Source organism: Oreochromis aureus, linkage group 4 (genome assembly GCF_013358895.1).
Source record: "Oreochromis aureus strain Israel breed Guangdong linkage group 4, ZZ_aureus, whole genome shotgun sequence".
Taxonomy (NCBI): Eukaryota; Metazoa; Chordata; class Actinopteri; order Cichliformes; family Cichlidae; genus Oreochromis; species Oreochromis aureus.
This window is the reverse complement of record NC_052945.1, coordinates 8,706,680-8,717,916: the sequence shown is the minus strand read 5'-3', so window position 1 is coordinate 8,717,916 and position 11,237 is coordinate 8,706,680. Positions and strand designations below refer to the sequence as shown.

The window sequence follows — 11,237 nt, the reverse complement described above, 5'->3', positions numbered from 1 at the left end:
CCAAATATTTCTTTCAGTCATTCCTTCATTCATTTGCACTCCAGTTCTTTCATTTGTTGGCATTCCCCACCCCTTAAGCAAAGGGCAGGAAACAGTAATGAGCCAGAGCTAAAAATAACTAGACCATTCATTATTTACACTTTGGCTTACTTGAGCTTTAAACTAATGGAGTTAAAGACCAATAAGTAAGTAAATACATAAATCAATCCTTCCTTATAATTTTCTCTGGCTGTTTCAAAACCATTTTGCTTGCTCATTTGTTGTTGGTGGTGGTTGAAATATTTTGTATATCATGTATTGTAATGGGTTAGGCTCGCATTAGCAAATACTGTTTCAATGTTCCAACTAGACCTCACCTTTTCCCCAGTGTTCAGCACTACTACATTAGCAAGTGGAGATAATTATAACTAACATTGATTTTATAAAGAGGTTTAAAAACAATACATCAAAACTCATCTTAAATTAAAGACCAAAAGGGGAAATGTAGGCCCAGATAGATAATCTAAAACTGTATATGACAGTCCAACTACAATGTATAACAATATTTATTTTAAAAAACAGCATTATTAATCTCATCTAAACCGTAAAACGGAACAGCTGTAAATACTTAATTTTGTATTGTGAGTTTTGATAGTATATTTCATATGCTGTATGTGTAATACGTTCGGCGTGTACGTGTTGGCTTAAATAAGTACCACTTTCGAATTCGAACGAAACCGGAAATACGTTACAGGTTATTCTCTAGCATCCTTTGACGTCTGCGCTGGTCGCTTGATTAGTTTCGGAGTTGTTGATTCAACTCTAATCCAAATTTGCACATCAGTATAAATATATTTTTTTATTTAAAGATTAGCGCGAGTGCATGTGTGTGAGTTTTTCATGGTTGATATAGATTTTTACCGACCAAATGGTAAGTTTGTTTTGGTCTGAAAATTAGTTTTCTGCCCATTTAAACCTTTCAGTGTTACAGATGCGCAGAGGCCCCACTCGATGGCACTCAAGAGTCTATTTAAATCTCACACACCTGACAAGTATGACATTTCAGCATAAAATATTGTCAGATTAGTCACAAGCTCGACCGATCGTGGTATAATGATGCCAACTGGTAGTCCGTCATAAAACATAATAGTCACACTCATTAAAGTCTATACCAAAACTTTGAGTACAGCATTCTTCTAGGACAGGGGTGCATTCTTCCACCAGTATTATTCCTTATAGTTATAGACTGGATACAGAGACATACAAGATGAATAAAAAGTGTAATGCAGTGTTTCAGCAACAAGACGATCTGGATTTTGCACATGGTCACTAACAATCAAAAAGTCAAAACCACTTGCTGCAAAAGATTCCACGGGCAAGAGCAGTAGTAATTAAAAAAAAGCATGCCGCTTTATATGATAGCTTGGTCGTGTACTGAAAATGCGAAATGACAGGAAAAAGAAAAAAAACACACGCATACAAAAACCTAGGTCCTAGGGTGAAACTTCAGCGTGTGGCAGGGGGCAGGGAGATAGTTGTGTTGCGATTGTGATCACGTGACACTCGGCGGGTGAGCGATCCATCTTGTTGTGATACTTCTTCTTTGGAAGGTCAGCCCGGAAGACTTCGTAAGGCGATGATGCTACTGTAAATCAAGTGAGTTCAATACCGTGAGTTTGCTTTATGAAATACTTAAAGAAGGATTTCTGCCAAGTTTCGCAGCGTTGCTTAGCGTGCCCGTTTCGTTACGTTTGAGGAGTGTATTTGTTTCTCCGTAAGTGAGACCAACTTGTTATCGAAACGAACAGTGTAAGCTAAGCGGCAGCTAACAACATTGGCTATTGGTTATCTCTTAATTATCCAGTCCGTGCTTATCTAGAAGAAAGACTTGAGTCTAGCCATTGTTCCCTGAGAATATTGCCTCCGTGTCTTGTGTTTGACAGTCTGACAGCGTTGAGTTAGCTTGCTAACAGGAATTAGCTCCCGGACGTCAGGCTGTTTTGTTTTTGGCACAAGTGAACAGGCTAGGGGGAGTCACGGGATCTTAACCTGACTTTAAACTCCGCTTTAGCGGTTTGTTGACTTAATTGATGTTATTTCGGTTAATAGATAAGACGTGCTTGATCACCTCTACCTGTCAACTTCTACCGATGTTACTGAATTGGTCCAGAGGTGATTGAAACTCGCTCACCTCCGGCTCAATATTGGCTCAGTGGTGTAATAAAACCCGCTGTCTTCCTGCTTCGTGGGAATTGTTATCCCAGAGTCTGATGTCACACCAGAAATATCCCTCAGCTAATGATTCGTGACTATAGACTTGCTTTCAAGAAGTCTCGCCACATGCTTTACGCAGTATTAACGTTGGAGTCGATCATTTTAAAAAGCTTTTGGCGGAAAATCAGATATAACACTCATCGTTTAACACAAACACACAGGCTGTTTGTTCTTGTAAAATAAAGCAAAACTAGCAACGTTTGTCTTCACCATAGGGAGGTGAAAGGAGATCATGAGACTCCACTGAAGGCTAGTTATCGTCTGCTGTTTTCACCCAAAAAAAACAAACAAACAAAAACAACCCCAAAAACACAGTAGGTGGAGGTGGAAGAGTTAAAGATGTTAATATTTTCTTGTTGGGAGTGACCAGAATGGACAAGATGAGAAATGAGCTCAGGTAGAGCAGTTTGGAGGCAAAGTTAGAGAGTCAAGGCTGAGAGGGTTTGGACATGTGCAGAGGAGGGATAGTGGATATACTGAACAAAGGATGTTGAATATGGAGCTGGCAGACTAGAGGAAAAGAAAGAAAACCACGAAGAAGATTTATGGTTGTAGTGAAAGAGGATATGTAGAGGGCATCCACGACAGAGGAGGTGAGATGGAAGCAGATGATCTGCTTTGATGACCAATAGGGAGCAGCCGGAAGAAGAAGAAGCAGTGCTAAACATGACAACCACCCACTTATGTCTGTTTTGCTGCAGGTGGATTTTCCTGTGGCACAGCAGGAATGCATGGTGGAGCCTATGGGGAGCTCGGGGGCAGCCTCCCCGCCATCGCCTCCCTGAACGCTTCCTACTCTACATCGATGTCCATCCCATCCCCGTACCTGTTGACACCACCTCCAGAGCGCAAAAAGATCTCTGACGTGCGCCGCACCTTCTGTCTCTTTGTGACCTTCGACCTTCTCTTCATTTTCCTTCTCTGGATTATTGAGCTTAACGTGAGTGTGTGCTTTGACTGTTTTTGTTGCTGCTGCAGCGGTAATGGTTAAGACTCAGTTTGATGTGATCTCTGCCCTCTTCTTCTGCAGATCTCAAACTCACTTTGGGAGAGTTTAGGGAACGAGGTCCTCCATTATAACTTCAAGTCATCCTTCTTTGACATTGCTGTAAGTGGGTCAATCCAAATTTGTGTTTATTTGCATTCAGTGTTGAAATGATGGGTCATTTATTACCACGTTATTCTAATCATGCTTTGATCACAATGAGCAGTTAATTATGTGTAACCTGCTCTTGTAATTCCTGCCTTTTGGTTTGTTTTAGAGACACTAAAATTATACTGCTACATAAGTGTAGAGCTGGCAGATTGCATCATTATAGACACACAAGGGGAAATTATTTGCAAAGTCAACATGTAATTAAAATGAAAGGTCATTTTCTTTTTCTGCTTCTTCCTCCTTGTCTCAGCTCCTTGCCTTGTTTCGTTTCCTGTGTCTACAAGTGGCCTATGCTGGTTTTCGGTTGAGGCATTGGTGGGTTATTGCGGTAAGTCATCTCAGTTACAGTATTCAGTTACACACTGAATAGATAATGTAAAGTCTTATATGTTATTTGCTGGACGTGAGCTGTTTAACTTTATTTTTTTTTTTAACTCATCAGATTACCACTCTGGTAACAACCATCTTCCTCGTTGTCAAAGTTATCATATCGAATGTGAGTGTCCTCTCTTTGCTACTGAGCCTGTATTTGTCAATGTGAACGGTTTGCAAGCATATCAGTTTAAACCACTTCCACTTTTTCACTTCTGCCTTTAAAGTCAGTTATTCACAGTCTGAGCTGATAAGACTTTATGTGATTTCTTTTTTTACAGTGGTTCAAAATTAGTTTATGTAGCTTTGTAAACTTTTCACATTTGACATTAGGGAAGTGAACCAACATCAAATGCTGCACACTCTTCTGTTTTAGAAGCTGAAGTAGTAAATGTAGTCTTTGATTTCTATTTTGAAGAAGCAAAATGCTTTTGGCTATGTTCTGCCCATCACCTCGTTTGTGGTCGCCTGGTTGGAGACCTGGTTCCTTGACTTCAAAGTTCTCCCTCAGGAGGCTGATGATGAAAGGGGTAGGATAACAGTGCCCGATAAGTTCAAATGCTGCTTACGTAAAGCTGTCTAATTCTTAACTGCTTTTCTTTTGTGACCTCAGCCTACCTAGCAGCAGTGAATGCAGCCTGTGAACGAGCCCCTATTTACTCTCACGCTGTCTCAGATGGACAGTTCTACTCTCCACCTGAATCTGTCGCAGGTGAATGTTTGTGCAAGTGGTTTCTTAGTTAGTGTTTTCTTTTATCTCTATTATGATTGTACATTTCATATTTAATCCAAAAATTGAGTTATGGTCTTGAACTTGTGTCTGCAGACTCTGACGAGGAGCCTGATGAGGAGGGTCCTGGGCGTAGAGCTGTCACTGCTCAGGTAGCTTTTGTTATACTCTTTATAATCAGCCCCACTGACTCCTCTTCACATGATGATTTTCTGCTTCATTTCTCACTCCTCTCACTCTTATTCCAGGAGAAGGAGTATGTGAGACAGGGTTATGAGGCAATGTCTGTGGTGGAACAGATCCTAGCCCAGGAGGAAAACTGGAAATTTGAAAAACACAATGTGAGTACATGACTCCAGGATGTATCCACTGAATGAATAGCTTTCCTCTCTTCTTCAGATTTGGATGCACAGTTAAGACGTTTGCTTACATAACTAAAAGATCATATCACTGGCGCAGATTTCATTGCTTCCTCATGCAGGCTTATGATGACAGACAGAGTGTTCAGGGTGCCTTTGTTTTAACATAAACGCATCTCATAGAAAACTTGTAATCAATGCTATTGTCTTCACTGTGACATCTAATGACTTTTTTGTTTTTAAAGATTTAATTGCCTATCAAAGTGTCCCTTATAGTTCTTGCGAACAGCAATAGAGATGACACTTTAATGGCCTCATTTCTATTTTAGGAAGCTGATAAGCAACAATGAACCATGAAACACAGATATAACCGACAAAGATACTGAAAGGTTATTTTTGCCATCTTTTGATATATCTTGATTATCGCATTGGTTGTGTGTGCGCCAACTGAAACACCACCATAGATTCGTCAGCGTTTATACTCATGCTTGATGGCTTGCCGGGCTCACTGCAGCCTTCTCTGTAATGATGGGTGTCGCTACTTGGGAAAAATCCTGCAGTTTCCTGCACACGCCAGGTTACAAAAAAATGACTAAAGCACAGGGGCCAGCCATCTTAAGCAGCAGTTTAATTGTTTCTTTCTTTTTTTAATTTCTTCTTTATATTTGAGGAGTGATGCACAAAAGTGCTGATTTCATAAAATAGGGAATACCTTTTGTCAGATTTAGCTGCTACAGTACTGTGGGAACGTCTTGAACCATCCCTCGTTTCTTCTATTTTGCAGTCGATCAGTAAAACTTTCTTTTAAAGGGCAAAAGAAGAAGTGGCAACCCTAAAACAAAGTGTTTACATCATATGATCAACATGTGAAAGTCATGTTCTTAAGAAACGGGAAAAAATCCAAGACCTGACTCATGACCTCAGTGATGCAGCTTGCTTTTCAATTGATCACTAAAGTTTCATCACAAACTGTTTCATTCAAAGGGTGGCTGTCAGGAAGCCATTTTTAATGAAGGAGCACAGAGAGACAATGCCGAGATATGACATATTACATAAGAACTAGACTGAAAATCAGTGGCAACAGGTCCCATGGAGTGATGAATCCAAATTTGAAAATTTTTATTTAAATAGTCGTCAATATGTACAGAGGAGGTCGGGAGAGAGGTAAAAAACGGAGTGTCTACAGCCATCTGTGAAACATGGTGAGGGCTCTGTGATTTTAGCCAGTGGTGTCAGGGATCTTGTTAAAATTATGAGCATAGAAGAGTGCCATCAGATTTCGATTTGACATGAAATACAAGCTAAAAAGCATCTGATTGACAAAGACTTCATTTCCCAGCATGATAATGATTTAAAAAAAAACACTGCCAGTTTGGTAAAAGCATCTGGTTTCACTAAATCGCTGCACCCATTTCCAATTTTCCTTGCTAAATATACAGAAATGACAGGTGGCTCAAGACTTTTGCTCAGAACTGTAGCAAATTTACACAATATTAAAAGCTGTTTTTTAAGGGGAAAATAAATCCCTCCAAATCAAACCCCTTTAAACTCTCACAGAACCACCTTTGCCTCAGAGGGATAAAGTGCTTTAGTAGCTCATTTGGTGGAGATGAGTCAAACACTGCGATTATAACTTTAACTTCATAGTTGTTCACATTGAAGGGCATTAAGGTAAGAATGTAATCAAACAGGTATGTTGGCACCACAACACCCAACTGAAACCTAATTTTAGCAATGCAACATTTTTCTCTGTAGGAGGTGTATTTCTGTATCAGTTCTTTTAATTACAATGAAAACTACATTACCTGTCTTACTAGTGGTTTATTATTCCTGCGTTATTAATTCATATCTGTTTTTACTCAAATGAAAGTGAAAGTATCACTAATACTGTGTCTTTTTTCACCTCCCATGACAGGATATGGGCGACTCAGTTTACACTCTGGAAGTTCCTTTCCATGGAAAGACTTTCATTCTCAAGGTGCAACAGTCTTCTAGTGTATTCAGTATCTCACCAAACATGCCACGCTACATTTTCATCATGTTTAGATAGGCTGCATTTGTTAATAGGCTGAATTCAGATATATTTTTTCAAGCCTCCCTGGTCTTTTTAAATATACAACTCGTATCTCCTTGGACTCCATTATTATAGATGTCAGCGTAAAGACCAGAACAGGCTCTGAATCTGTCAGCTGTCACACTTCTTAACACTCTGCTACAAATGGATCCAGTTCTCTTGCAGCTGATGGGCCTGTATTTGCACAGTTTCTGCTGCTGAAATAATCAAGACGAATTGCATCCTAAATCCAATTAGATACAACAGAGACTCGGTGCCTTGCACAGAAAAAGCTGATTCATGTCAGAAGGACGTTCCTGTAGCGTGTACAACTTCCCATTAAGGAATTCAGAGGAAGTTTGCTCTTTATTGGAGACCTCATAACTGAAGGGACTTTGTTTTCAAAGGTTTACAACTGTGCATTTATTATTGCAGCAGTCTCAAATTTACTTTTTCTTTGACACACTACTGTTGTGTTTCAGTGTGATGTTTATCTGGCAGACTTCTTTCAATCTTGCTTTTCTTTCCAAGCTAGATCGGCACATTAAAACGCCATATATGAACAAAATGGAAAGCAAAATGAATGATGTAAGGCCAGGAGTAAAGTCTCTTGTAGATGTGTGGATTGAGAGCTGTAGACATTAAAGAAAAGTTGCTGCAGCAGTTCTTATTATATATTATATATAGAGGGTATGTAGACTTCCACATAGAACCTCTAGACTAGTTTTCGATAACAAAATTTGCATTGCTGGCATGCAACAACTGTCACTGAAACAAAACGCTCTTTGTAGAAGTAAATATTACATAATAGGGATTTCCAACAAGACAATGGTCATAAACAGACACAAGATCCTGTTTTGAAACTAGTCAGACAGGCAATTACAGATTAGTGAAGTAAGGCCTGTTCTGACCTTTGCCTTGGAGGGATGAAGTGCACCATACAGAAAAGAGAGCTTTTTTATATCATCTGCAACAGAAAGGGGTAGAAAATAGCCCAAAGTACATGCAGACAGCAATTAGGTGTCATGTCTTACAGACATTTTTTTCTTGTAACTGTAGGCTATGTTGGACATTAGTTTACAGCCTTGTTTTTTTTTTCTCCTCTTCAGGCCCTCATGCAGTGTCCCGCTGAGCTTGTGTATCAGGAGGTGATCCTGCAGCCGGAGAAGATGGTTCAGTGGAACAAAACAGTTTCTGTCTGCCAGGTCAGAAGTCTTCCTGCTGTTTTTGCACATTTTTCACTGTAATCCTGTGGCATGCTACAGCTTGATATCTCTTCCTGTCTTATACTCAGATCCTTCAGAGAGTTGACGACAACACTCTTGTCTCATATGACGTATCTGCTGGAGCAGCAGGGGGAGTTGTGTCTGCGAGGTACATCAGCACAACATCCTACCGACTTTTCTTTCTGTCATCTGTTCTTTCTGTCCCATCTTTATCGTTTCTTTTCTTCGAGTCTGAATTAAAGTGAGTTGATTGGGTGATTGATTTTTCTTCCTTCAGGGACTTTGTTAATGTTCGCCGAGTGGAGCGCAAACGAGACTGTTACCTGTCTGCTGGCATAGCAACCAACCACGATGCCAAACCTCCAAGCAATCGCTATGTCAGGTCAGACCATGCCTGTGGCCTTGTCACTGATCCAGTAAATTAGAACATTGTATTGATTTGACAAAGGGCATCTGTGTTAGTTTAACTTGTATAACTTTGTCTTTTTTTCCTTTACTGCTGGTCTCAGAGGAGAAAATGGGCCCGGAGGTTTTGTGGTCCTCAAATCCAGCAGTAACCCATCCATCTGCACTTTCATCTGGGTCCTCAACACAGACTTAAAGGTATGAAAACACATGGTGGAATTACTCTTGAATTTTCTTTATTTTTACAATATTCAAGATGTTCTTTCCCTTTGTATGATTAGAAAAATCTAAGTTGTTTTCTAAATGATTTTAGTAGCAGGACACTTCATTAGGTACAACTTGCTAGTACCAGGTTGGGCCCCCTTTTGCCTTCCGAACTGCCTTAATTTTTCATATTCATATTCATATTGTGGCAGAAGTCAAGACTCATCAGACCAGGCAATGTTTTTCCAGTCTCATTTTCTTGGTTTTTAGCTTCCTTCCCACCAGATTAAAATAGTTCTCTAGCTTCTGACAAGGCATTTTCACCCAGAGAATTGCCACTTACTGCATATTTCCTCTTTGTTGGACCACTCTAAAGATGATTGTGTGGGAAATTCCCAGCAGATAAGCATTTTACTATGTCTACGTGCCTAAATGCACTGAATTTCTGCCATGTGATTGACTGGTTAGATATCTGTGTTAACGAGCAGTTGAACAGGTGTGTGTGTATAAATAGAAAGAATGCAGGAAAAAGGCAAAATGGAACAGATATAGGTGAGATAAAGATCAAAAACAAAGGAATATGAAATGTAATACAAATATTAAAAAGCAAATTTTTTTGTTTCATCAGGGCCGTCTGCCACGCTACCTCATCCACCAGAGTCTGGCAGCCACAATGTTTGAGTTCATGTCCCATTTACGCCAACGAATTACCGACGTGCGGCCCTCTCATCGTTCCCACCACCACCATCACCACCACCACTCTCAAAACTAGAGAGAAGTTTTAAGTGGCCACTTGAAAGGTCACTAGCCAAAACTGGCCATCACGGCGTCCGCTGAATGCTCCTAAGCTGAAGGGATGCACCTATGTACCTGACAAGGTTGCAACTTTATGCAAAGGAGATGTGAGACATTTCCCATGTTTCAGCCACACAAAGTGAGGAGTTATTCAGATATCAAAGACTAAACATTTTGTATCATTTTGAGGAAGTTTAAGCATAATCACAAGGGGAACTTTTGCGTGGACCTGTAACCGTTTTGCTATGTTTCTCGCCATGTAATGAAAACTGTTTTCTGAGACTTTACAGAAACAAGACTTGGATAAAAAAGTGATTACCAATGTTGGAATCTGTGTTACAGAATAGCTATTGCAGTAGTATGACTGAAACAGCTGTCTATCTGAGCCTTATCTTTCTGCACACATTGTTAGTCATTGATTTACTGCTTTTCTTGTGTGTGTGTGTCTATTTTTTCACTGCACCATAATGAATTTGTTTTTCTGGTGCACCTGCCTACACTTCACAGCCATATTTCCACACAATTTTTTCTACTTTACTACACTGTGATACATTACAGGGGGCTCTCTGCTATGTGGTCACCACTAGAGGGAGACACCACTGATCCACACAGTGAAGCGTTCTTGGTTTGACACCAGCTTCTGTGCCATAGTGCAACATTAAAGCTAACATTTAATTACTGTATGTTTTTTAATGCTGCTTTTGTTTTGCACTTTGGGATCAGCCAGGAGTTCAAACCAGGACTCGGATCATACTAATGTTTTTTTTCCAATAACCTCAAGTGGCCTTGTGTTAAAGTAGCTCAACTTATTTGTCATGAAAGGTTATTACTGTACTGCTATAATTAGATTAGGCCCCCTGTGGCCTGAGGTGTGGCACTGAATGAGTTTGTTAATGTTTTTAATCATGGGGAAAAAAAAAGACATTCCCTGCAGCTTAAGTTGTGTATCAGTGTTATGATGTACCTCAGAAAATCAATTTTTAGGATTACATCTGTAATCAAAAGAATTTAAAAGATGAAGTTGGTTGAAGTTATTGTGAAGTTGACCTGAAGAGAGTGCTGGTCTTCCCTGAACTTTTCTATATTGGTGTAACGGCAAAATCTTTAAGTAATAACACTTAGTGGTGTAACTGTGGCACCCACATGACTGTGAGGCGTTACACTTCATAAGCTTGTGTATGTAGTCACGCTCAGAAATCATTAATGCAAAAAAAACAAGTTTATTAAGATTATCTGGATAATAAATCAGGACTCACTTACGCTACTTACTGTACTGAAGGAATGTTGGAAGTGAAAATAAATAATGATATCAATAATTTGGTGCCTTTTATCAGAGTAGTTTTACATGCCAGTCTTTTGTTTTACTTTTCCATTTATTTCCTGCTGTTATGTCTGTGCTTTCGTACCTTCGACAAAGATTATTTACATAAACCCTGCTTAGAATACTTAACTGTTTTTTTAAATAATTTTAAATTGATTTGTTTATACAAACATTTTAATTTATGCTCATCACTACTGAACAAGAATTTTTACTGAGTCTTAAACAGTGTCTTACATCTAATAAAATATATGAAAAGATGATCTTGCTCCGACTTCCTTCAACTCACATATTTAACCAGTATCTGTATTAACTTGTATAAATCTCGTGCTCTTATTTTTGAATATATTTTTTAACACTGAAAAC

The 11,237-nt window shown here is 39.3% G+C and overlaps 1 protein-coding gene across 4 annotated transcripts; it reads left to right on the top strand.

Moving 5' to 3' along the window:
• Positions 1 to 1,500: 1,500 nt before the first annotated feature.
• stard3 (StAR-related lipid transfer (START) domain containing 3) lies at positions 1,501 to 11,134 on the top strand. Of its 4 annotated transcripts, none has more exons than XM_031753453.2 (15): positions 1,501 to 1,635; positions 2,955 to 3,193; positions 3,284 to 3,361; positions 3,660 to 3,737; positions 3,852 to 3,905; positions 4,200 to 4,311; positions 4,395 to 4,493; positions 4,608 to 4,663; positions 4,760 to 4,852; positions 6,786 to 6,848; positions 8,033 to 8,128; positions 8,218 to 8,297; positions 8,427 to 8,531; positions 8,659 to 8,752; positions 9,387 to 11,134. In XM_031753453.2, the coding sequence occupies exons 2-15, from the start codon at positions 2,981 to 2,983 to the stop codon at positions 9,528 to 9,530; spliced, it is 1,365 nt and encodes a 454-aa protein (XP_031609313.1). In that variant the 5' UTR covers positions 1,501 to 1,635; positions 2,955 to 2,980; the 3' UTR covers positions 9,531 to 11,134. The 4 variants fall into 4 exon arrangements, with proteins under 4 accessions (XP_031609313.1, XP_031609314.1, XP_039467306.1 ...); XM_031753454.2 differs by having other exon boundaries at positions 1,501 to 1,649; XM_039611372.1 differs by lacking the exon at positions 1,501 to 1,635 and adding an exon at positions 1,650 to 1,753.
• The last annotated feature ends 103 nt before the right edge of the window (positions 11,135 to 11,237 follow it).

What these genes read in the sequence shown, in the direction of transcription:
- stard3 (XM_031753453.2), top strand. Translation starts at nt 2,981, where the DNA reads ATGCATGGTGGAGCCTATGGGGAGCTCGGGGGCAGCCTCCCCGCCATC. An exon ending in GGCATTGGTGGGTTATTGCG is followed by an intron (nt 3,738 to 3,851) that starts GTAAGTCATCTC and finishes TTAACTCATCAG; the next exon opens with ATTACCACTCTGGTAACAAC. An exon ending in GGAAATTTGAAAAACACAAT is followed by an intron (nt 4,853 to 6,785) that starts GTGAGTACATGA and finishes CTCCCATGACAG; the next exon opens with GATATGGGCGACTCAGTTTA.